We start from the raw sequence: 26,419 nt of genomic DNA, 5'->3' as shown, positions 1-26,419 counted from the left end.
GGAGTAGAAGCCACTGAGCCAGATTTCATTCCATCCCTTTCAGGAACCATGTATGCACATGTATACAAAAGCCGAGATTGCTTCTACTACCCCTCACCCAAGTAGCTGGCTGGAGGGAGGGGACAAGTGTACACCCCCCCTTCTTACCCTGTCAACAGAAAACATTTATAACTCCAAGTTCTCCTCACACAACTTCTAAACTCTGTCCCTCTCGATTTTTCCTTCTCACCCATGAATTGTGCACCTGACCAACCACTTCCGTCTTGGTTCACTTTAATAAGCAATAGAATCCTAACTCTTGGCTCCAAGGCAGAAAAAAAAGAGGAACACACTCCTCCTATAACTAATCCCCCAGAAGGAGCTCTACTGGGTGTTGTTAATCACTTCGCAGCTGTAAGTTCCGAAGGAGCTCTTTTACTGGCAGACAACACCCCATGTTGGGATGGGGACTACCCTTGTTTGAGTATCGTATGCAGAAAGATGGGTGTAGCATTGTCCGCTATGGTTCTTGTTGTATTATGTAATGGTTTATGAATATTCATATTGCTGTGAGGCGGAGCCAACAGAGATGCTATAAGAGGCGGAGTCAGAGAGTCAAGGGCAGATTAAGTCAGATAGAGACATTGAGAGAGATGTAAGAGTCAGGCAGGAGAGAAAGGCCAGACAGAGTAACAGAGTGTGTCGTTTGGGAAATTTAGATGTGATTAGCTATTGAAGATATTTATGAATCTCTGTAACCAATAAACCAAAGTTTTATTTAAAAGAACTTGAAGTGTGGACCTGAATCTTTCTGAAGTAATGGTGCTTTAGAGATCACCTTGTGGCAGCAAGTGTGAAAAAAGAGAGTGTTTGCCTTTGTGTGCTCTGAGGCTTGAAGGTCAAGCAAAGGGGCACGAGGGTGGACACAACAATGGGCAAAAGAGAGAAAAATAAAAATAGCAAAAGGATTTCTGGATTTCTGCTGAGCTCTGAAGGGGATATATGGAGGGCTGCTGTGGCTGCTACACTGTGCTACACAGCTGCTCCTGTTTTCTCAGTCTTCTTGATGAATTTGCACAGCAATTTGCAAAGGGCTTCTCCACACTGGAATATAAAAATGGTACATGGATTGCTGATGGCATTGTTTGGAAGAAACCATGAAGAAAAAGACCTCATCTGCAAGTATTTCTACTAATAATGATTCATCCTTCCCCTTTAAGAGCTGTCATGCACCTTTCTAGCCCAATGGTAGGGCATTCAATCTTTTTGGTATGCTCACTGTTTAGCTGGTTGATAGCAGTCTCTGGCAGCCTCAACATCCAACTAACATTGTGGCTACAGAACCAAGGGAAGCAGGGAGGGGAGAAGGGAGGAAACAGAATGGCACTGATACAGGGAGAGAGGAACAAGGTTTTAAAAAAACACCAACTTTCCCTGACCCTCCACAGACTATCAGGAGAAGCACTTAACTGATAACAAATGTTCAGGCTACATGGGATTGTTTGCTGCTTGGATTGGAGAAGCACATCAAATAGCACATCATTCTGACCTTAACCGACCCTTTGTAGCCCGATCCATCTCACACCCAAAAACCCCAGTCTGGACAGGCCCAAATCACTGGAATCTGCTCCGACTTAGATGCTGTAGTTAATACAGGTCCTGTGGATATACATTTGTCCCCTGCTTGAACTGACAGGTTTCAGTCAAAAATATATAGAGGATCTTTAGAGACGAAGGTCACCACATGTGTGCTGGATCCTTGTTCTTTGTGGCTCTTAAAAGCAGCTAGGACTGGGTAAGTGGGCAAAAGTTGTAGTATAAGCCCTTGCAGCAAGTTAGGGTTCTAGCATGCCTAAAGGAGACAATAGTGAGACTGCCACTGGAAAAGGTTTCCTCAAATCCCACTATTCTGGACAGTTATCGTCCAATCTCAGCATGCCATTTTTGGGCAAGCTATTGAAATGTGGGGTGGCTTCTCAGCTCCAGATGTTCCTGGATGAGACAGGTTAATTAAAAGTAGATTTAGATTTATTTTATTTCTATCCCTCCTATCTGGTCAGTTACGACCACTGGTTATGGCCTACAAAGTCCTATATGGTTTGGGTCCAGGCTGTCTGAAGGACTGTAACTCCCGATAGGAGCCTTTCCAGCTCTTAAGATTTTCAGGTGAGATCCTTCTCTCAGTCCCATCACCTTCTCAGGTACTTTTGGTGGGAACACAAGAAACTGCCTTCTCCATGGCTGCTCCCAGGTTGTGGAACATTCTCCCTTGGAAGGATAGATTAGCTCAATCCATCTTGTCCTTCTGGCAACAAGTGAAGACCACCCTTTTTAGACAAGCTTTTAACAATTAATTGGGCACTGAAGGACACTGATTTGGGGTGCTGGGCCTTATTATTTTATGTACATTTTAATGTGTTTTGACTGTTTTAACATTATGATATGGTTTTTACACAAATAATTTATTGTGCTTTAGAAATTTTAAAAAAATAATTTGTGAGCTGCCTTGGGTACATTTGCTGAGAGAAATCAGCCTAAAATGAAAATAAAATCACTAAATCAGTTTTGTAATACCACCTCTTCAACTGGACCCCCAGATAACAGAAACTGCATCTCTGCTTCCCAGTACATTTTTCTCCCCTGTAACCTTTTTAAAACTGGGATATTGCATCCCCTGTTGGGTAGGTGGCATGCAGACAGTGGTACAAAGAATCCAGAGATTGCAGCAGCAAAACCTCGGGACTCTTTGAGTAACAGGGACTCTGACACGTCTGCCAACTCCTCAGCCTTCTTTGTTCCCTCTGAGCTTAGCAGCCATCCTTATATTAGCTGGGAGATAAATGGATTTTCCTAGAAATTGTGTATTTTTGCAAGCTATCCCTGCTGTAACAAAAAATAGCCAAGAGTGGTTTACTCTTAAATGGCAACTAAAAGCCATTAACTTTATAAAAAGATCTGCTCCTGATTTGTTGGCAAGGGCTGATCCACTTGTTGAACTCTCCTTATGATGAAGGACGTTGGGTATGAGGACTGTCCAGGTGCACACCTGCACTTCCAAATTTACCCCTATACCACTGCAGGCAGACATACAATTGTGGATATAGTGGGTTGCCGTTTCAGCAGAATGTCTTGAACTATTTGTCTTTTCCCCTCTTCCTCACATGTGTGCATATCTTCCCCTGCCTGCCGCTGCCTTTGCTAGCTTCGTTGTGCTTACTCCCTGCACAGATGTCCCCTGGTAAAGCATGGAAGCAATCACACTGGCCCCAGGGTGAAATGTGGCAACAGGTATATCACCAATAGTAACAAAACTATGTTTTAAGGATGGGAGGCTATGGACCAAACTAAATTTTCTTTTTTGAATCAGAGGCCCATGACTCCATGAAGTAGAATAAGCAGGGCATCTCTTTCACACAGCAGAATACACTTACCACATTTGGAAATTACACTACAGTTTCTCGTATTAAACATGAAATAACCTATAATACAACATTATTATATACTTTACTTAAAAGGACGATAGGTCAGGGGTAGAGCACATTTTCTGTATGTGGATGGTTCCAGGATTAAACCACAGCATCTCCAGGTAAGGCAAGAAAATAAAAGGACTAACATCTGCCATTTGAATGGCTTGTTGAATCTCTCAAAGAAATAGTGAAAAACTTTCCCTCACAAAACCAATGTTAATGCTTCCTCAAGGAAGCTTATTTGCTAGAAATATAATCATTCTAGATAGCTCAGTAGTTTAGGCTGCAGGGTCAGAGGTTAGCAGTTCAATTTCCCACAATGCCTCCTTGACAGGGGCTGGACTCAATAATCCATAGCATCCCTTCCAGCTCTGTGGTTCTAAGATAAGATTCTGAACATTTGCAATTTTTTCAACCATTAATGGTTTTTAAAAAAAATCAAAAGTAAATTGAAGTTAGCTTAGTATCACATATTTTGCTTAAAAATATGAGTATCAAATATGAGTTGAAGTGTCTAAAGAAGTGGATTCTATTCCTCACATTTTTGTCTCGAAGATATCACAAGACTATTGTTCTTGCTGTTCATGAGGTGTAGGTCATAGAGCTTCTAATAACTTGGTGAAATGTACCTTTACTATCACTTTCACACCTCTGCCATTTTTTTTTGTACTTCTGTCTTTTGTGCTTTTGATATTTAAACAACCCTTTATCACTAGGCAGGCCTTATTTCATTTACCAGAACCACCAAGTCAAGAAAGACTCCCATTTTCAAAGAAAACCACTGTGGCTTTTTTACAACCTCCTCAATGTCTTATAATATTTAAACATGCTGGTGTTGTAAAGAGAACTAAAAAGATTCATTTTTTAACAATTTCAGCCTCCAAGTTTTTAAAATAACCTCCTTAGTTCCCCCTTTAACTAATCCATTTATTTTCAAACACTTTCCATCTTCACAGTGTTGTCTGAGCTGTTCTGCACTGGAATACACGTGGAATTTGATAAATCTGCCATTTCACTTTTCCAGTAGCTTGAACACTCATATACACATTGCAATAATGTGAAAAGAAGCAGCAAAATCAATTTTTATTAACACTTAAATAAAATGCCCCTTAATGGCAAAGTAGCCTGTATACATGTAGAAGATACATTTTAGAAAGGTACAGCCTTGCTGCTTTTCAAATATTTTTTTAAAAGAAAGTCTAGAATTGAATGAGCACCTCAGACTGTGAAGTATCCACCTATTTAGTAGTTTGTAACATTACCAGTGATGTAATCTTTCCTATACCCACAATATTTTCTGAAAATATCAGCTAAGAAATATTATGGGTATACGACAGATAATGTCACAAACACCACTGAATAGGCAGATACCTCACAGTCTGTACAGTAGTATTCCCAAGTGCACTGGAAGCTTCAGCTGAGGAAGAAGCCCACATTCCCAACAATAAAAACATCCAGTTTTAAGTATTTAGAAGATCAGATATATTTGCAGGAGCAGAACTGCCTCACAGGTGCCACCCATATGAGGGTGAACTTGTCACAGAGGCACACTATTGAACCATCCTTGTGCAAATATCTCTGCAATGTTTTGTTTCCTTTAGAAACGGAACTATTGGATAGGATGTTGCAAGCAAAGTCCAGGAATCCAAGAGGCCTGTGTGGCTCTCTAAATCACAGCCACTCCGTTTTACCAATTGACTCATATCTTGACTGCTGCAGTAAAAGCTGACTCTGGCCAACCCGTCAGAACTGGTGGGAATTTATTCCAAAGGCAGTTAAGAAGGGAGAAGCTTGTTCTCAATGACAGCACTGACGGCTTCCTTCTCCCCCTCACTGATGGATTACAGCCACGCTTATTTTTAACACAGTCCCCTCCACTCGAGAGGGCACATTCATGAGAGGTTGTGCATGCTCACCTCTCACGACAATGCATAAACTGCAGAGGCGTTTCCTATTGGGATTCCTAAACTAGCATGTCAAACTACTTTCTCTGTCATGCAGTGCTGCTAAAAATAAAGCGAGTCGCTCACACACAATATATTGCCAGCGACCCTTCTGCTAGTCTTGTGAAAGATAAAAACATGGCTACTCCTTCAGGAGTTGGAAGATACCATTAAAACAAACCATGAAATTTGGAGATTCGTTTGAAAAAAGATAAAATGTCTATCATTTGATGAAAAAGCCAAAAAAAAAAAAAAACCAAACCTGGAAAACTTACTGGGTCAATTTAAGCATGTTACTATCTCTGTCTTCCTTTTCTCACAAAGCTAATGTGGAGATAAAGTCAGACCACATGGTATGCTGTCCCAGACTTCTCTCAGAAAAAGTATAACATGGGGAAGAGAAGAGCCATAACCAAGTGCTACAGCATGTACTCTGCAGACAAAAGCATCTGACTCAATCCAGATGCCATTACAAAGATCTGATGGAGGAAATATGTATGTGTATGATCCTGAGCTACATGGTGGAAAAAGGTGATGCAGCCTGAGACAGTTTCTTGTGCACATATACTAATCTTACAGATAAAAAGGTAAAAAGTGTAGTGGGCTAGTGCAGTGGTCCCCAACCTTAGGCCTCCAGATGTTCTTGGACTTCAACTCCCAGAAATCCTGGTCAGCAGAGGTGGTGGTGAAGGCTTCTGGGAGTTGTAGTCCAAGAACATCTGGAGGCCCAATGTTGGGGACCACTGGGCTAGTGGACTAGGATTAAGGCAATGTAGAACTGGGTTCTTCTCATGGCCATTTAACCATTTAGCTCACTGGCTGACCTTAAACCAGTCACATTCTCTCCACCTGATCCACTTTACAGGGCTGTTAGGAAGATGAAGTACAAAGGCAAGAAGCCATTAACAGCCTTGTGCTCCTTGAAGGAAAAGTGTGATATAAACATCACTAAGGCAGAAACAGACCACAAATAAGCAGTTTAATTCACCCTGCTTTAAAAGATGGTAGCCACAGCTCTAATAGGCTTTTAGCTAAAGCACATTCTCATCATTGGATGGCGCTGCAGGCAGCCTTGATAGAATCCTCCAAAGTGGTTTACCATTCCCTTCTTCTGGGGGCAATCCAGGATGATGCAGGTTGCTGAATGTTACAAAGGCTGGCTCTTCTCCTGCAAGGCACAATGGGCGATCAAACTCCTAATCTCTGTTTCTGCAGCCAGATATCAAACACACTGAGTATCCAGTCAGTAGTCTTGGCATATCATACTGTATTGCCTTTCCAAGAGGCCTGACAATAATTCTTGTTTTTCTGGGCCTTAGCTTTCACATTTGCCTGCCTGCTCCAGTGGGATTACCCCCTACTCCTAGCTATGTAATCAGATGCCAACTATCTGAGAAAATGAATTTTCAATCTTTTCATGTCTAAAAAGAGAAGCCCAAATGAATTATTCTACAATAATCTGAATCACAGTAATTTTAAGACTGGCATATAAATAAAACAGTCCAGAACATTTTTGAATAATAAACAGTCTTCACTTATTCTGATCACACTGAAAATAGCAGAGAATTAGTATGATTTGGTTTTTGTGTGATTTTATTAAAAATAATTACTACTTGCCTTTGGTCAATGCCTGTGGAGGAATTTCTGACACGTCCACTCGTAAAAGCAAGTACTGTTGGGCTTTCATGAGAAGACCAGGAAAGTCCTTTTCAATAGAAGCAAACTGCTCAATTTTGTTCTTCACAGATGCCAGCACCTGTCAGAATAATAGCAGTAGTAAATCTTCACATTGCCATTTCAGCTATGAACACATCTATTTGTGTAGTGCTATAGTACCCAACGACTGCTATAATACCCAAACTCTAAACAATCCATTTTAATGTATCTGTTTCAAAGCATGTGTCTACAGTACTTACACAAAAAGTCCCAGGGAAAGTAATTGCAGATCTGTTTTGCAAAGGGATGGAGGTTAACTACTGCACTCTAATGAACCTTCATTAGAAAAAAACATGTACGCTTTCTCATAGCAACCCTGGAAATACTGAAGTAAAGCTCCAAAGAGTTTGTACCAAATTAGGAAAGAAAACCAAACAGAAAACAACAAACTGGCAATAAAGTAAATTGCATTTGCTTGCATTCATCTATATTACTCTTTGGGGTCTACATTTACACTGTAAGCTCCTTTGGGATAAGGATCTTTCTTTTGCTTATGTCACCCTGCAGAGTGGAATGCCGCCTGATGGCCTATATAGATAATAAATATAAAGAGCATAAAGAACAAAAATGTATTATAGTTACAACAACACGGAGACCTGTTGGGATTCATCTCAGACAATAACGACATACCTGGTATAACGATCGCACACTAGGCTGAAATACCATATTCGTATTGAGTAGAAAGGAACGAAGGAGGGGTTGTGGGTAACTGGCCAGATGAGTTATGATACCAATAAGCAGCAAATTCACATGCAAGGAGTTTTCCAACATGTTTTCCAGCTTTGATAGCACCACGCTAATAAATGGTCCTGCAGATGTAAAACATGCACACTCAACTAGTTGTTAAAACATATGACCACAGATGAGAAGGCAACCATCATATTAGGAAAGCAAGCATTAAGAACTGTTTGTAGTCCTATGGTCCATTTGTGCTCAACATGGGGTGGGAGAACAGGACCAAGAGCTCTGGGCTTGCTGCAGTGCATCCTAGACCCGCTGCCCTTTAGTAAATTGGCAAATATAACATTCATTCATTCATTCACTCATTCATTATAGCTTTACCCTGCCTTTCTCCTTAAAAGGACCAGGGCGGCTTACAACATTAAAAGGACAATGTTTTAAAGCTAAAAACAGTGAATATACAAATATTTAAAAAGAATTTAAAAAGTATAATATTAGAACGGTAAATAAAATCAATACTAAAACACATTTAAAAGCAACAGAGCACAGCAATCCAATTTTAATTTTTTTTAAAAAAAACCCTCAGGCTGCCAGTCACTAAGGAAAAGCCTGAAGAAAAAGGTCTTTGCCTGCTTGCAGAAGAATAGCAAAGATGGGGCCAGCAAGGCTTCCTGTGGGAGAGCATTCCAGAGTCTGGGAGCAGTAACAGAGAAGGCTCTGTCCTGTGTACTCAACAAGCATGTCTGTGAGTGTGGTGGGACTGAGAGAAAGAACTCCACCGATGATCTAATGCCTGGGCAGGCTCATAGGTGGAGATGCAGTCTTTTAGATAGTTTGGACCCAAGCTGTTTAGAGCTTTATAGATTAAAACCAGCACTTTGAATTATGCCTGGAAATAGATCGGTGTTCAGCTGAGCTGTTGTAAGAGGGGAGTTATATGCTTCTTCTAACCTGCACCAGTTAACAATCCGGCTCAGCATTTTGAATGCAAAGTAGTCTTGGGAAAAGCAGACCTAGGCAGGGGCTATTGTTTTCCAAGCCATGTATGCTTCAGGTAAGGAAAACAAGTAGGCGAAGCTCACTGTTCATAAAAGGAAGGGGGAAAGTTCTCCCTTTCATGGAGACCTATGTTGCTTCCAGAAGCGCTATCTGTTACATACAGCACTGATGTTACCTGTCTGTCATGGGTTTGGAGGGAAAGTTCCATCCTATGGGGAGTGGAAGGCGGGACATCAGGAGGAGGGGCTGTACTGTATAAATATGTGATGCGTGTGTGGAGAAGCCAAGCAGACGAAGCAGCAGCTGGGAAGAAGGAGTTGGTGTGGGAGTCTGTGTGTCAGACAGGGTACTACTGTGTGTCAGAGTACCAACCTGATAGGTTCAGGTGTCTGTTGGTTAGCCAGAACTGATAGGTTCAGGGTCTGTGCTTTAAGTTAAGGTTCTGGGTGAACCAAAATGTATGTATGTCTGAGTGAATCTAAGCCACGTTACTTTATCCTATTCACCTGATTGTTTATTTTTCCCTGTGTGTATTTGAATAAACCTTATTCTTTTTATTGTTTAAAAATCCATCCCTGGTCTGTGTGACTTCTTACAGGGAATGGTTGGTGGCAGCTTAGTGTAACCTGTGTGGCAGATCCCAGTAGGTCTGGGTTTGTCACATTGATTGGTGTCCAGCGTGTGGGATACGACTGGTCCAGTTGTCCAGTGGTCCAGCAAAGCCTTGGCAAGTGTGCCCAGAGCAAGGGGGGTCTAGTCAGGGACAGTCTGAGGCGCGTAGGTAATCTTCTAGGTGTACCTCACGGGGAGGTGCGCTAGTAGAAGAACGTGCCAACTGGGGAGACTTAGATTAAGGTGCTCTGAGGCAGCCTAGTTTTGGCGGGAAAAAGCTGAGGCAAAACTGCGTAGTAACAGGGAGCTAGCTTGCCAGCTGAGAGGCCCAGCAGAGGGGGGTAGGCTCTGACTCGATACTGTTGCAAGTTAGTGCTGAAGAACAGCAGCAATCTCTAGGGAGAGCTGGTTCTGAGGCAAGAAGGAAAAAAGTGGTCGTTTTATTTTGAGGCTTGACTTTTTAAAGCAGCCTGTTCTGAGGGGGGATTATGCCCTTGACTCGAAGCCAGATGGCAGAAATGAGTGATGTGAAAGACCCCCAGATTGACCAAGGTTCTGAGGATGAATTTGGCTCAGTGCAAGGTGACAGCACAGGAGAGCAGAACCCAGAACTTAGAAAAATACTCATAGCCCAACAACATGAACTGAGGGTGAGGGAAATGGAGGAAAGGGAAAGAGAGAAACAGCGGCAATTTGAATTAGAGAGAGAGAGAGAGAGAATGGAGAGGGAAGAAAGATTGGAGAGAGAGAGAATGGCGTTTGAATTAAGAAAACTGGAACTGATGAACCAGAACAATAATAATAATAGGGATTCTGAGGGAGGCCAACTGTCTAAGGCTGACCTGAAGAAATTCCCTGTGTACCACAAGGGAGATTGTCCCGAGGTGTTCTTTTCCTTAGTGGAAAGAGCGTTTGTGGACTTCTCAGTGAGGGAAACTGAGAAGATGACCATCATGCGATCTTTAATCAGTGGTAGCCTGGCTGAGGTCTATGCCGAGATGCCTGAGGAACTGATGAAAGATTTTGCAGAGTTTAAAAAACTGGTGTTTGCCAGACATGGGATAAATGCAGAGCAGCTGAGACAAAGATTCAGGTCCCTCACCAAAAAACCAGAACAGACTTTTACCCAAGTGGGGGCCCAATTGGTGAGGCTGCTTGAGAAATGGCTATCTCAGGAAGGAACAGAGACCTATGAGCAGCTTAAAGATTTGATAGCACTGGAACAGTTCTATTCAGTCCTGCATGGGGAATTGAAATTCCAGGTGAGGGAAAGGAAACCAAAATCTGTGGGGGAAGCCGCAGAGATCGCGGATTTTATTTCCCAAATAAGAAAGCCCTTGGGTGAGGGGAAATCTGTGGGTAAACCCAAAGAAGCCTACAGCAAGTACTCTCAGGGACCAGGGAAAAGCCAGCAAGGGGGAGGGGCCCATGGTGAAGGGAAGCCCTCAGACATGAAACTAAGACCTCAGATTTTGGAGGGAAAACCAAAACAAGATGAGAGAGAATCAAAATACACCAGAAAATGTTATTTCTGTCAGGGAAAGGGTCATCTAATCTCAGATTGTGAGAAATTAAAGCAGCTAAAAGGAATGGTGCCTCAAGAGTCTAGTGGGACCAAGCCAAAAGCTGTGTTCTGTGTCCAGAAAGAGCAAGGCTCAGGGTCACTGAGGGAGCCTGTTGCCATGACTACTCAGTCTGGAACAGCTACCTCTGCTGATCAGGCTGAGGAAAATGGTCCTCTTATAGAGGTGAAGCGCTGCTTGCTGGTAAAAACAGATTCTCAGTTGTTTGAGACAGCCGGGGTGGAAGTAGGAATACTTGACCGTCAGTATAGCGGGCTGCGGGACACTTGTTCCCAGGTAACCCTGTGCCATCCAGATATCATCCCTAGGGAGTTTATAATCCCAAATGAGAGCATAAAGGTGGCAGGTATTGAGGGGCAGGTAATCTCTCTGCCAGTAGCAGAGGTACCTGTCAACTTTCAAGGCTGGAGGGGAGATTGGCGGATAGCGATTTCATCAACTCTGCCAGCAGCCGTGCTCGTGGGAAATGACCTGGCTGAACATGTGAAACGGGTGCTAGTGATTACACGCTCACAAGCCACCACAGGGACAGTTCAGGGGGGTAATGATGAGCCAGAGACGGAAGCAGAGGGGAGTTCAGAAGCTGTGGTGGAAACCTTAACCACAGACAGCAGATTTGGACAGGAGCAAAAGGCAGACGCCACTCTCCAAAAGTGTTTTGAACAGGTGACTGACGCCCAGCTAACACCTGAAACCCCAGTGAGATTTCTGGAGAAAAAGGGGATTTTATATAGAGAAACCCTGAGGAATATCTCAAAAGGGGGAGATGGGATCAGAAGTCAGCTGGTGGTACCTGAAAAGTATCGCCCCATGATCTTACAAAGGGGGCACTCTGACATGTTTGCTGCACACCTAGGGGTGAACAAAACACAGCAGAGAATCACACAGAATTTCTACTGGCCTGACATAGGGAAGCAGATCAGGGAGTTCTGTAAACAATGTGATGTGTGTCAAAGGCAGGGGAATAACCGCGACAGGACCAAAGCAAAGTTGTGCCCTTTGCCTGTGATTGACACTCCGTTTAAATGCATAGGGGTGGATATTGTGGGACCTTTGCCCAAGGCCACAAAGAGGGGGAACAGGTTCATTCTAACAATTGTGGACCATGCCACAAGGTATCCTGAAGCCATACCCTTGGCTAACATTGAAACTAACACAGTGGCCGATGCTTTGGTGGGGTATATGTCCAGGATGGGATTTGCCTCAGAGATAATCACAGATTTGGGCGCATCGTTCACATCAAAGCTCATGAAACGCTTATGGCAAATCTGTGGAATAAAGCACAAGGAAACCACTGCTTATCATCCTGAAAGTAATGGATTAACTGAGAAGTTCAATGGGACTCTAATGCGCATGATTAGGGCTTACTTGGCAGAGAATCCAAACAATTGGGACCAGAAGCTGCAATCCCTTTTGTTTGCTTATCGATCAGTGCCACAAGCCAGTACCGGGTTCAGTCCATTTGAACTTTTATTTGGAAGAAGGGTGAAAGGGCCCCTTGATTTGATCAAGCAAAATTGGGAGCAGATCACCCAGGATGACCCACAAGACGTTGTGACATACATAGACACCTTGATGAATGACCTAAGGAGAAATCTAGAGCTGGCAGCAGAAAATCTGCAAGCTCAGAAGATCAGACAGAAAACATGGTATGACCACAAAGCTAGAGAGAGGCACTTTGACCCAGGGGAGGAAGTGCTTTGGCTTAGGCCCTGCAGAGAGAATAAACTGCAGCTCAAATGGGCAGGACCATATAGGGTCATTTCCAAGATGTCAGACCTGAACTACCTAATAGAGCAGGAGGAGAACCAAGCAAGGAGGGTGGTTCATGTGAATGCCCTAAAACCCTACTACAGAGGGGAACAGAGGGTTTTATTCGCGATAAAAGCAGCTGAGAGTGAGGAAGCTGAATTACCCTTCTGGGAGGGTAGAGGGGAAGTAAAATACAACCCAGAGGAGGTAAAGATCAGTCCTGCACTCACCCAAGACCAGCAGCAAGAACTAAAAATGCTGCTTAGTAAATATCAACAGGTGTTTTCCAACAAGCCGGGGATAGTGAAGGGAGTGATGCATCGGATCCACACAGGGGATGCACCCCCGCAGGCAGTATCCCCATACCGAGTAACGGGACCCTATAGGGACAAGGTGCGGAAGGAGCTGGACGAGATGCTGAGGGAGAACATAATCGTCCCCTCTTCTAGTCCTTGGTCCTCTCCGATAGTCCTTGTGGACAAGCCTGATGGGAGCATTAGGTTTTGTGTCGATTACAGGAAATTAAACCGTGTAACCACTCCTGATGCCTACCCAATGCCCAGGCTAGACAACCTGATTGAAACCATAGGGGGTTGTCGGTTCATCTCATCATTGGACCTGGTAAAGGGATATTGGCAATTAAGAATTGATCCCAGGGATCAAGAAAAGACTGCTTTTTGCAGCCCTTTTGGTCTCTATGAGTTTCGAGTCCTGAGCTTTGGTCTCAGAAATGCACCAGCCACATTTCAAAGGCTGATGGACCAGACCTTGGCAGGGCTCAGTGACTTTACAGTGGCCTACATTGACGACATAGGGATCTTCAGTAATACCTGGGAAGATCACCTGATACACCTGGAGTTAGTGCTGCAGAGGTTAAGTGCAGCAGGGCTAACAGTAAAGGCCAGCAAGTGTCAGCTGGGTAGCCCAGAAATAAAATACTTGGGTCACATGGTAGGGGGAGGAGTGATAAAACCCCTGGAGGCCAAAATAGAAGCTGTTCGTGATTGGCCTAGACCCAACACCAAGAAAAAAGTCAAATCATTTCTTGGGTTGGTGGGCTACTACAGAAAGTTCATCCCGAGGTTTAGCGAGATTGCGGCTCCGCTGACCGATCTGACGAGGAAGAAGGCTGATGACCGCATCCCGTGGACCAGCGACTGTGAGGCGGCGTTCCAGAGGTTGAAGGAGGCGTTAATCAACTATCCAGTCCTGCGTGCTCCAGACTTCGACCGGGAGTTCATCATCTACACCGATGCGTCTAACAGCGGGGTAGGAGCAGTTCTGTGCCAGGAGGATGAGAATGGTGACCAACATCCAGTGTCCTACCTGAGTAGGAAACTTCAAAAAGGTGAGAGACATTTGGCAACCGTGGAGAAGGAGTGTTTGGCCATAGTCTACGCGATCCAGAAGGCCAAGCCTTACATCTGGGGAAGACATTTTATTCTGTGTACTGACCATTCACCATTGCAATGGTTAAAGACAATGAGAACCCACAATAGCAAACTTATGAGGTGGGCTTTAAACCTACAGGACTATGACTTTGAAGTGAAGGTGGTCAGAGGGTCAGTGAACTGTGTTGCTGACGCCTTATCAAGAAGACCTGAAGAATGAAGACGGCGAAAGAACATGGACTATGTGTATATAATGCTGATAAAAAGTAAAATGTACCTGGTTTTGAATTTGGTTTGTATTAATAAAGGTAAATTGATGTACTGTATATGGTAAAATGTTTAAATGCATATTTGCTATGGTTAACTTGGAGTGTAAGTATGAGTAAGTATAATATGGTATGTATAACTGTTTTTGTGTATTTTATACAGGTTGTTTTTTGGTGAAAAGCACCTTAGCTTTCCCCCTACAAAACAACTTTTAAAGAGGGGAGGTGTTACATACAGCACTGATGTTACCTGTCTGTCATGGGTTTGGAGGGAAAGTTCCATCCTATGGGGAGTGGAAGGCGGGACATCAGGAGGAGGGGCTGTACTGTATAAATATGTGATGCGTGTGTGGAGAAGCCAAGCAGACGAAGCAGCAGCTGGGAAGAAGGAGTTGGTGTGGGAGTCTGTGTGTCAGACAGGGTACTACTGTGTGTCAGAGTACCAACCTGATAGGTTCAGGTGTCTGTTGGTTAGCCAGAACTGATAGGTTCAGGGTCTGTGCTTTAAGTTAAGGTTCTGGGTGAACCAAAATGTATGTATGTCTGAGTGAATCTAAGCCACGTTACTTTATCCTATTCACCTGATTGTTTATTTTTCCCTGTGTGTATTTGAATAAACCTTATTCTTTTTATTGTTTAAAAATCCATCCCTGGTCTGTGTGACTTCTTACAGGGAATGGTTGGTGGCAGCTTAGTGTAACCTGTGTGGCAGATCCCAGTAGGTCTGGGTTTGTCACACTATCATGCCAGCCCAAGAAAGGAGTGAGAGCAAAGGACAAGAAGAGAAACTTATTTTTACAGATTAACATCTGAGCTGGAGAAGAATTGGAGTGTAAAACCTGAGTCTTCATCAGATGCGAATATTGTATGCTACTTAAAGAAGTGCTTATTGTCAAACAGGAGGCAAGAAAGGATATTCTGTAACGTCGCTAAAGGAAGCAACACAACTGCTACCTGCACCTGGGTTTTTAAAAAAATTAGAGTCACAAGTGTGTGTGTGCGTGCCCACTGACGCAACACTGTTCTACACCAGACCTGGGCATAGTCCAGGCCCTCTGATATTGTGGGACCACAATTCTCAGCATTCAGTATTAGCTGAACCACTAAAACTTGACAGAAACTGCAGTCTGTCAACATCTGATGGGCTGCCTTTTGCCCACCTCTGCTCTTGACATAGAGGTCTTACGCCTCACCCGACAGCATAACTACCACTAGCATAACTGCTACCCACACTTTTCCTCTAGTCTCCTCATCAGTGATTACAAAGGCCTTTTAATGTGTGCAAAGCAAAAAAAAATGATATTGGTATCACATATTAGCCCCTCCTTGAAAACAGCCATTTTCAATGCACAATGCCTATCACCAAACAGTCAGTCAGTCTAGTAGTGGGATTAATGCTACCCTTTTTCCTAGAACTTCACTGACTTCTCCTAGGGCACCATCTTCCAGCTGTTACTGCTGTTTTACATTCTCATAAAAGGACCTTCTATGTCCTCCTGCACCATACTTTTTAAATAAATACAATGGTGGCCTTTATTGTTAATGGAATCTGCGAGCAAACAGCAGTACGAGAAACTAAGGAGTACAGGGACAATAGATATTGAATGTTACACTATATTGGAAATACATACAAAATTGTTGAAGGATTCTTGCTGCAGAAAACTTCACTCAAATACATATAAATGGCCCCACCATTACTACGCTAGCTTCAAGCGCCTTGTTAGATAAAAAATCTCAGGTGACATGTAGAGGTTTACAAGCTTTGCAAGAGGAGTAGCAGGAACTAATTAGACCAAAATTAATGATGTTATACAAAACTCACCATGTAGGCACAGACATAAAACTAATTGGGGTCCTATTCATAATAAAAGTTTTATTTGTCACATTACACTCCCATTACTGAAATACTGATTGTGTCCTTGTCAGGGGATGAATGAGCTGAAGCTTGTATCACATAAATTATCAGAAGTCACAGAGGCTCTGTTTCTCAACAAACATAAGGGATTAATGCCACACAAAAGAATTATTTCATTTCCATACTCTCCTTTGGGAAGAAAAGAATCTGGTCCTTTCTTGTTAGGGAAATTTTATTTTAATGCCATACAATAAGGTAAAAACAAATGAACGCCCTAATGAATGTGACTGCAGCCACAAAGGTGGCAAGAGGAACATACAGAGAGAGCATTTCATATGACAAACAGGAGTCTAGATACTGCACAAAAGAAGAATATTTGGAAAAATGGAGTTGCAGAGATTTCTACTTGAAACTTTATTTGGATCAATGCCATACCCAGAACCTTTCAAAAGACTTAACACAACTTTAAGCTTGTGAAAAAGAAGCTAGAGAGAGAACAGCCTTTACGTTTAAACCAAGAAACACGTTCATGCTAGTGCTATAACAAGAGTTAAGGGACACTTGAAAGGGATGGAGATGTGTTCATATTTTGGTCATTTGAAACATCAGTCTTTCTTAATTTGGCTACAGCCAATAGACCTGTGTAGATCTTGGCTTACCAAATCTATCATCAATTGCTGTTGTTCAGAAGCCAAAGTCTATGGCCTTTCAAGCAAGAGAAATCCAATGACTGCATGAAGCTTTCTTTTTAAGCTAATTATATTTTTGTGCTCGCCAGACAGCTGGCACTACTGGAAGGGAAATAATTTCTAGAACAGATTAATAAGTCTGATAGCAAAACGCTTATTCAATTATATCGCCCAACTGAAATGATGGATGGAACTATCAAGTATGTGGTTTTATTTCATATCCTCTTCTTCCCCTATGTTTTCCTTGGTTAATTTCTCTGTTATGCGGTTCCTTACAAGAGCAGAAAACTGATTATTTAATATGATTTTAAATTAGCACAGCATACAAATTGGAAAATTGCTTCAGGTTTGCTTTTTCTGTCATCATGGAGCACATACTTTGACTTTCTAGCCCAGCTGTACCAAGCAGAGGCATTCAGAACAAAATAGGTTTTAAGAGTCACACAGAGAACATGCAGCAATGTTAACCAAGGGAAATACAGCATGCTCACATGACAGCACAGCAAGCAGAAAGGTAAGCAGGACACTGAAACCAAACCGAACTACAATGCAGCAATGCTAGAGCCCTTTCACATTTGTGAACAGGGTGCCTCCATGAGCAGCAAAACAGGGGCAGTGGAATATAAGGGCAACACAGCTGCCATCTAGTGGTCCAAATGGGAAAAAAAAACAAAAGAGGAGAAAGTAGGACACCTGCAACTTCTATTTGACATCAAATGCACAGCTTTGTTGTTGGATTTTTGTTTATTTTTCATATACCCCCTTCCTCAATGCAGAACTTTCATTATTTTTTATTTAAAATAGGTTAATGCATTTAAATAATTTGAAAACCCAACCTGTAAATGGGATGTTTTGGATTCTTGTAGAATTGCCAGACCATGCATCTTTTGTTCCAAAGGGTGAAGGCATGCTTTCTGCTGACGGTGTATCAGCTGAAAAATTTTCAAAGTCCTCTTCTTCTTCCACTGGGGAGACAGCATCAGGGATAAGCAGTTTAAGTTCTACTAATCCTGTAGAGTTAGAATCCAATTCTTTAATGATGTTATCACATTGAGAAATAAAATCCTCATTCTCCGGGCTCAGCAATCTCCCATTAACATTGTGATCCACCTCTGAGGAACATAACGCTGGTTCTATTTCAGGTTGAGGGGCTGTTCTGAAAATGCTGTCATGGACTTCAGCTGTTGTTTTTTCTGTTAACTTTGAATATTTCACATCGCACTCCAGCTGTGAGCTTTTAAGGGGACCATTAGTCGGAAGCACTTGGAGACTGTCTGTATTTTGGGATTCTGCTATTAAAGCTTTCTCCTTTAAGATGTCTGATTCCTGTGTATCCTTTTGGGCACATAACCTATAAACCATAACATCATCCTGAAAGTCTGATTCCTCTATATATGACCCTTTGATCAACATTATTGCATTTTTCTTCATTTCTTGAATGTGCTTTGGTGGTTGTGCAGGAGGTTGTGAATCTCCATTCTGTGAATCATCATCATGTCGAGGTGAACCCATATCAGATCCAGGAGAGATCCCTGTGTCATAGCTATCATCCCATTCCAGTTCAAGTTGGCTCTTTTCCCCAAAGGATGTCACCTGAGAAGAACTACAGTTACTAGGAGTTTTGTACTGGAGTCGGAAAATTGGTTGGTCTAGGTTTTTACCATCCTCCTCGGCCAGAGTTTGTATAAACATAGATGGATCAGGGTTTTCACCATCATATGGAGCAGACCAAACCTCACAATCGTTCATACAGTGGAGTATGAGAGTCTGTGCATCGCAGAGATACTGCAGGTAACTAATATCAACAGTTTTGCCATATTCTACAATACAGGTGGAGTTTGCAATGCTCCCACTGGAAGACTCTTCCAAGGAATCTGAAACGGAATGCCAAAAGCATCACAGTGAAGAGTGTGTCTTTACTTTAGCAAAGGTTACTTACATCTTATATCACATTAATGCAGAGTGATACAAACAGGAAATAAATTTAATAAGCAATGATTAACTGTTTGCTTAGGCCACAGAAAGAATAGTGATAACCACCTAGACTCTGTAGGCTAGACACTTCCTATTTGCTAAATGTTACTGGTAAGTGATATATCCCTATTAGAATTGAGCACAAACCAAACAACAAGTTTGTGGAACCTGTTCTGCTGAAGCAAAATTAAGTGCTGAACTTTTTTTTCCACTTGGTGCTTCATTTTGCCTGCCCACTCCCTTCCTGCTGCCCCCACAGCCTTCCTACCTGGTCCTACCACTACTACCACCACCTTCAGAGACAAAGGGCCTGGCTCCCCTTCCAGGAGCCAAGCCACTATCTCCGGGCATGCACTCACCTATCAGCTGATAGGCAGCCACATGCACAAGACAGTGAGCCCAGCTTCTGGATGGGTCCACTTGTTTCTGAAGATGGTGGCAGTGGCAGAGGAGGCGACAGTGGTGGTAAGACCAGGAATGGAGGCAACAGAGCAGTGGGGAGGCGGCAGGCAGGTAGCAGAGGAAGCAGAAGCGGTAAGTCCCCCATCCAGGCAAGAACCAGAAAAAATAACTACAAACCAGTTTGTTTTTCCAGGTGTTCACAATGGTTCATGGGTAGTTGGTCTTCTGTTTTTTGCCCAATTCTAATCACTATATTTGCTTTTACTAAGTGAAACAGCACTGAGCTGTCAAGGAAAAGAAGGAAAAGAAGAAGTAAAACAGACATTCTCTCTCCACTTCCTCTTTTGTTTCCACCTCTACCTCTTTTTCTTGTTGCCCATCCCCTCTGTGCAGAGAAGGGAAAACCTGTTTCTCTGAAGTGCACAATGTCCTTTATTTTTATGTGTTGCTCTGTAATATATGGCCCTATAGGGTACCTTAAACAAGACGTTTAGTGGCATATCTTTCACCATATAAAGGTATATTTTTTCATTGGTATTCAGTACTACCTCCAGTTGACTGAACTGATAGCCATAAACACAGAAACAATGAGGAGTTAAAGATCATGCCATGGTCGCTAGGAAGGCAATTTCCATCAAATTCCCAATAAATTTGTTCAGCTGACCTATGACCAAGATATCCTGAGATATTTATGATGCCCTTGAAGGAAAAAAATACAAAAGTTTTGGAAACATAGCTTAAGTTTTGTTAGTTTACATAGAGGACACTTCTTTCTATAAGAAAACAACTGCACTTTTGTTGAGCCCCCAAAACAGATTTATTTGCTTTTTGTCTATATTTCATATCCTGTCTCTAGAGCTCATGGGAGACAAAAGTATATAATTTTTAAAATCTTTGTCTACTGCCAGGTTAGTAAGGTAGGTTAGGTTAAAATAGAAGCATTTGCCCAAGGCTACCCGGAGAGATGAATTGCAGAAATGGATTTGTACTTGGGTTTCTCTACATAAAACCCACACTTGACCTGTCTGCCTTTTCTTTAAACTCTCTTCTTTCTTCTGATGAAAAAAATAAACCTTTTAAAAACAACTTTTTATATCCTTCTACTTGCATCATGGGCACACATATATTCATTCTTCAAGCAGGTTCCCCCCCTTTTTTTAAAAAAAACTTCTAGCTATCTATAAAGAGACACAAAGCAGACAAACATTCTGTGTGTTTGTTAAAGAGTAAAATAAATAGGAACTTTACTGTGTGTGTGCATGTGTGCATGCATGTGTATGTACATGCATATGGATGGATGGATTTTGCTTCTAAATGCTAGCATGAGAACAGGGGAAACAGCCTTGTCCAGCTTCCAACACATTGTCCAGCCTGTAAAAATACAGAGCTACTGGATTCTGCAATCCTGCCAGCTTCGAGTTACTGTGCTGAGTGCTGGATCATTGCTCAAAAGGCAGAAAGCATCTCTCTCTATTAATCAGAGAGCTACCCAAAGAAGGGTGTGTGGAGTGAGCCTCCATAATCACATACATAATGCTACAATCAGAGTGGAAACAGATTTCATCCAAGCCATCTATGTCCCATAGATGAAGTGGAAATGGACCTGCCACATAGCACATCTAAGAGACAACAGATGGATCCAAAGAATGAGTATATCCCATGGGACATAAGAGCCTGACTGCCCAAAGCAAAAATGGGACGACCTGCTTGTCAGGCTTCATAAACAAATGCATTGTGTTTGGAATGAGGAAGACCAGAGGGATGTGGCTATGTGGCCCTGGTGAGAAAGCTCCAGTGAGGTAAATAGTTAAATGTCCTCAAAATTCATTCTTACAGATACCAGGGACAAGTCCAGATATTGTTAAAAGAATGGATAAAGTATTTATTTAATGGTTGTTGTGGGTTTTTCGGGCTCTTTGGCCATGTTCTGAAGGTTGTTCTTCCTAACGTTTCGCCAGTCTCTGTGGCCGGCATCTTCAGAGGACAGCACTCTGTGCTCTGGTGTAGTTGGAACAGTACACTTTCCCCCATCTGTTTGTTAGTCCTCTGGTCTTCGAGACAATGCATCAGACTGGCAAAACATTAGGAAGAACAACCTTCAGAACATGGCCAAAGAGCCCAAAAAACCCACAACCCCCATTAGATCCCGGCCGTGAAAGCCTTTGCAAATACATATTTATTTAATTTTTTTCCAGAGCTTTTCTATAAAAAGCAAATGGCACAAAGCTGGAAAAATATTAATAAAAATTCTAAAATTAAGTATTCAAAACAAAAAAGAAAGGAAAAAGGAAGGGAAAGGACCAGATATAATAAAAATGGACAGAATCAGGCAATTATAGTATCTTGGCAAACAAGGAAACTTTGAGCTGGTACCAAATGCTGCAATGTTGGCACTGGCCACACATCCAGAAGTAGCCTATTCCAGAGTATGAAAAAAATAGACTCCATAGCCAACACAAATGTATGAAAACAGAAATCAAACTAGTGCACCCTTTCTACATTATTGGGAAAAAAAGGTGCCAAAAGAGATTGTTAGACTTTAGCAGTACTTAAAAACAACATGCCAGTGCTATTGTGTAAGCTCTCTGGGAAGGGTAAATGTGTTAAAATAAAAAATATGCCTTTATACATGGAAAAAGTTTCTTTCTGTTGGGGAAGTTCTGTTTACATCATGCTCTAATGCTCCGTGTGAAAAAGGGAAAAAAATATAAATAACTTTAAAGATGATTTCCTACTTGCATCAAAGCTTCTGCAAGCTTGCTGTGCAAGCAGAAACCTAAAGGCTTCAACCAAAATAGTATCTTACTATCACAGTACTGCGGAAATTCTGCATAAATTCTAGCATGTGCACATATGAAAGTGTTCCGACAGCCATCTTACTTCTTTGCATGGTGTTCTTGGACTCAGTGTAGTATAAATTCTTGATACTACATAGTACCTAATAGTACTCTACAGCAATACTTCACTTTTCAGTCCAGTATTGCTCTACAGTAAACCCTGGAGAATCTGATAAAATACAATTCAGGTAGAGGAAAGACCAGAACTTAGAAATGTGGCGCTGAAGTTTTTGCTTACTGGAATTGCTCGATGTCATAACCTTTCAGTCAGTTTCTCATATCTATCCAAAAACCATACAAAACGTTTGGCCTATAAGGAAGCATTTTCACTAACCTCTAAATAAAATACAATTTTAACTAACTGTTACCTATGCCAGTGACCAGGGAATTATAATCGTGAGCTCAAATCATATGCACAGTCCATAACAATATGAAGTAGCAAAGAAGAAAAAAAGATGCAAGTTATCATATGGCCAGTTGCTTTACAAAAGAGATTTTACCTTCCCCAGGTGTGTTCTTTTTCCAAAGAATATGATCTTTTTCTTGTCTTTCAAAAGTCAACGTGATCCCACTGGAACAGCAGACTGGAGTCAAAGCAAGCAATCTAGCAGCAGATACAGAATACCAGTCTTTTTCTCTCACAGCCCATCTCTGACTGAACATGATGTGATTGCAAGGTATCAAGTACCTAGAACAACAGAGCTTTCCATTAACAAACTAAACTAGTACTTTAAGAGTAAGAAGGAAGCTGTCTAAGCCAAGGCAGGGGAAGAAGAAGAAAGAGTACGTATGGATCTGATTTTTTCTAGACCAGACAGCTAGCTGTATGGAAGAAAGCCAAGATGATGTGGGATATACAACCAAAAAAACAAATATGTGCATGTCAGCTTTGAGCTCAATTTTAGCACTGGAAATACATTCCTAAGTTAAATACATGCTCAAAGGCAGTCTTATTACAGAAATTATAAAAGTATGATCCCCAATCCATTTTTGCTCTGGTTCTTGAACGTCAGGTCCTAATGAAAATCAAAGCAGATCCTGTAGGTATGAAGTCTGCCTACCCCTGCTCTGGCCTTTACTCACTCCTTACATGGAACTCTGAAGTTGAGTTTTTGGGTTTTTTAACAGTATAGCTAGCCTATGTCTCCATTTCTTGGAAGCACATCTTAATGTGGTGAAAGAGTTTGAGTGTGTCAGTGAAACTGAGAGCAATGCCATCAGGAAGCCAGACGCCATTATGAGCCTGGAATCCTAGCAGGGTCACCAAAGATAGAATGGTTACAGCTAGGACACCAGACTAAGACGCATTTACCCTCTTCAAGGCAGCTACTGGGCTGATTCACCCTATCTGAAAACAGAAAAGGGAAAAGATAATGGTAGGTTTGGCCACTTAGTTTTACCTCAGCCATCACTGAGATGTAGTTCCCAGATTAGCCAGGGAATAATGCAATTCTCTTTCTCAAAAAGGACAGTCTACGGTGCAGACATACAAACAGTGTGATTCTCCAAGATTTCAGATGAAGCTGTTTCCCAGACATACTGGGATATTCCAGGAACTTGAAACCTTCTACTGTATATGTAAAGCTTGAAGCTATATGCTCTCTCCTACCTAGTTACAGTCTTCCACTCACATCATGAAGCTACAAAAAAGACTGAGTGACTCAGTTGTTAGGCCAGTGTTTTGAACAATGCTAATACATCTTTATTCAATCATCAGATGGTTTGTGGGTTTTTTGGTTTAACAGAGAAATAAAGTTGTTTAATGAAAAAGTTTAGTCACAGGAATATGTCACAAGAAAGCAATCTGACAATTAGTAAGTGCAGGAACATTCAATGCATGTTGCATAATTGAGCTACTTAAAAAATAAAATAAGTGAACAGCATAGTATTTTCCAGCAATGAAGTTATAACTGGTCATTAATTAGCCAATACATATATCTCAAGATGTAGAAAGAGCTGTTGAAAGTTATGAACATGAAATTTGTTTTGTTACTCCATAATAGCTATCACTAAAAGGTTATCATTGTGAGATGTTGTGGAGAGCAGACCCACAAAGCTTAAATGGAATATATACCCAGCTTCCCTCTCCATATTTTTGAGAAACAAGGGACATCACTCTGTATGCAGAAGAGTCTCTGCTAATTCAGTCTGAATGAATGCAAATCCTTCCATTTACTATGTTTATGAGAAACCTACTTTAATCCTTCTAAATGACCTATGATTTTTAAACACAATTTTCTTTTTTTTTCTTGCTCGTCTCCAGACATTTGAGATTGACAGTAGTTTTCCAGATGTGTGTACATACTAACAGAAATATGTTGATCTCCACCCATTGCAGCAAACAAAAGGCATTTCCCTCCCCTCTACCACTTACAAGTGTGAAGACAATGACAACATCTAGGAAGCAGTTGCAGAATACTAATAAATGGTAAGGAATCTAGACTGCAGTATTTTGAGAGAGAGGGAGTTTGGGTTTACCTTAAAACTAGTTGTAGCATCACATCTTCACAATGCAAGCTGATAAGTGTTCTGAACAATGCCAAAGACACCACACAGAGCTAGGAGAAGATAAACACAGAGAGAATCTATAGCTTGCCGTTTTCTCTGGAGATAAAAATTAATTTTGCAATGCAGAGTAGCACAGAGTTTGACTGTGGTACTTCTGAGAGAAACTAGATTCACATTTTATTTCATTTAGGCAAAATTCCTGAAGAATTTGGTTATCACAATTAATGGTAAGCATAAATGTATTGTCATTTATACAGAAATATTTTAAGCAGCAAAAGAAAGCAAGATTTCCAGTTACTCTAATAGGAGAGAAAGTGAAATGTAATTTACCCTACTTCACACCCACACTGTATGGATTATTTCCTCCTACAGATTTGTTCTATAGCCAAATAGGTGCAGAATTCCACAGATGGTACCTTCCCTCCTGTGCAGAAAGGTACACAGCCAAGAAGTTCAATTTCCATTCAACAGCAGTCTCACAGGGCTGCCTCCAAGGACAGCAACCTAATTCTCAGAGCACAGAACAGACAACGTGACACATGCAGCTCTCTCTTGCTATACCAGGGGATATAGCACTCAAATACACTGACTGGATCTTAGGGGTCCACCCAAAGTGCTCCCCCAGCATCTGCCACTTGAAACGGTTGTGCCACTCTGTCCAATGATAAGGTCAGCAGTAGGTGCTTTGCCTAGAGTGCTAGCTCAAAATTACATAGAAAGCCATCCTTTCAAGGGTAAACAAGAAAAGCTTCTGGCATTTACAGAAGTTTGGAACGAAAGCTGGCATTTAATTAAAATTCAGCCAGAAATCTTGCTCATCAACAGGACACCACACAAAATTCTACAGAATATTAGTTCTTGCTCTGATGCTGTCATCAGTTGAAGAAGCAAAGTGATCAGAAGCATGAACACAGAGTTCAGAGAAATATGAAATTAGAGAAAAACTCCATTAATTTTAACAATCAGGTAGTTTACTTATTTGATTGAAATGACAGCAAACATTCCATGAGACAAAAGGAAGAGCAAGCAGAAGCATTCATGCATTTTATTCTACAACAAAATTTCCCCGTAATAATACTGTGTAGGGATTTTGTGCTGGTGTAGTATGCTGAAATCTATGGTGCTGGTTTTTATCCTTGGCTACATTATACAGCAGGGAACACATTCGACATCACTGATGCATCTTGGCAGAGCTCCCAAGTTGCTCGTGGCTGGAGAATTCCTCACAATATGTACCCCCCCCCATCTCTGGAACAAATAATTATGGTTCAGCAGAGACAACATTGGCAAATTGTTAGCTACTGAAGCTGTTTGGGAGTTTTCAGAGTTAATCTGTTTTGGAGTGATAGTTGTAGTAGCAAGTACTGTATTTGTAAACGCATGCACTTCCTACTTGAAAATATTTATTTGGCCCAAGATCTCAGCCTTAATACACAAATTTAATGCACATACTGATCATCTGCCTTTGCCTGTACTCCCATCCATATGCTACTCTGCATTTCACATATGCACAAATGCCTCCTACATCCTTTCTAATAGAGAGTAAGTGCCAGTCCCAGAGGGGATCAGGGGAAGGGGGGTGACTTGCTGAAGCAGGTGTTCTTGCTTTCTTCCTGAGATTAACCCAATTGCAAGTGGAAGCCGCTATTACATTAACTATTTCTGTGACATAGTTAGCATGCTACAATTATTTTCAGAAGGGATCTTGCCAGCTCATTCAATACCAGAGAAATATGTCATGCTGCAATGATGAAGGAACTAATCA

At 41.7% G+C, this 26,419-nt stretch overlaps 1 protein-coding gene across 3 annotated transcripts in view; it reads right to left on the bottom strand.

Annotated features, from left to right (window-relative positions):
* Window positions 1–26,419, bottom strand: part of FHIP1A (FHF complex subunit HOOK interacting protein 1A) — a 129,599-nt gene that overhangs the window by 6,982 nt on the left and 96,198 nt on the right. For 2 of the 3 annotated variants that reach the window (XM_078394773.1, XM_078394774.1), the window contains exons 7-11: window positions 24,625–24,704; window positions 22,647–22,834; window positions 17,770–18,807; window positions 7,736–7,914; window positions 6,570–7,145 (exon numbers count right to left, since the gene is read on the bottom strand). In XM_078394773.1, coding sequence (XP_078250899.1) covers window positions 6,999–7,145; window positions 7,736–7,914; window positions 17,770–18,807; window positions 22,647–22,834; window positions 24,625–24,704 — 1,632 coding nt within the window. In that variant the 3' untranslated portion in view covers window positions 6,570–6,998. Of the gene's footprint in view, window positions 1–6,569; window positions 7,146–7,735; window positions 7,915–17,769; window positions 18,808–22,646; window positions 22,835–24,624; window positions 24,705–26,419 lie in introns of those variants that run through there. The other variant, XM_078394775.1, reaches the window with a different exon arrangement.

The sequence above is a fragment of the Pogona vitticeps genome, chromosome 5 (genome assembly GCF_051106095.1).
Source record: "Pogona vitticeps strain Pit_001003342236 chromosome 5, PviZW2.1, whole genome shotgun sequence".
Taxonomy (NCBI): Eukaryota; Metazoa; Chordata; class Lepidosauria; order Squamata; family Agamidae; genus Pogona; species Pogona vitticeps.
The sequence above is the reverse complement of the archived record's forward strand: the minus strand, read 5'-3'. Positions and strand labels throughout refer to the sequence as shown.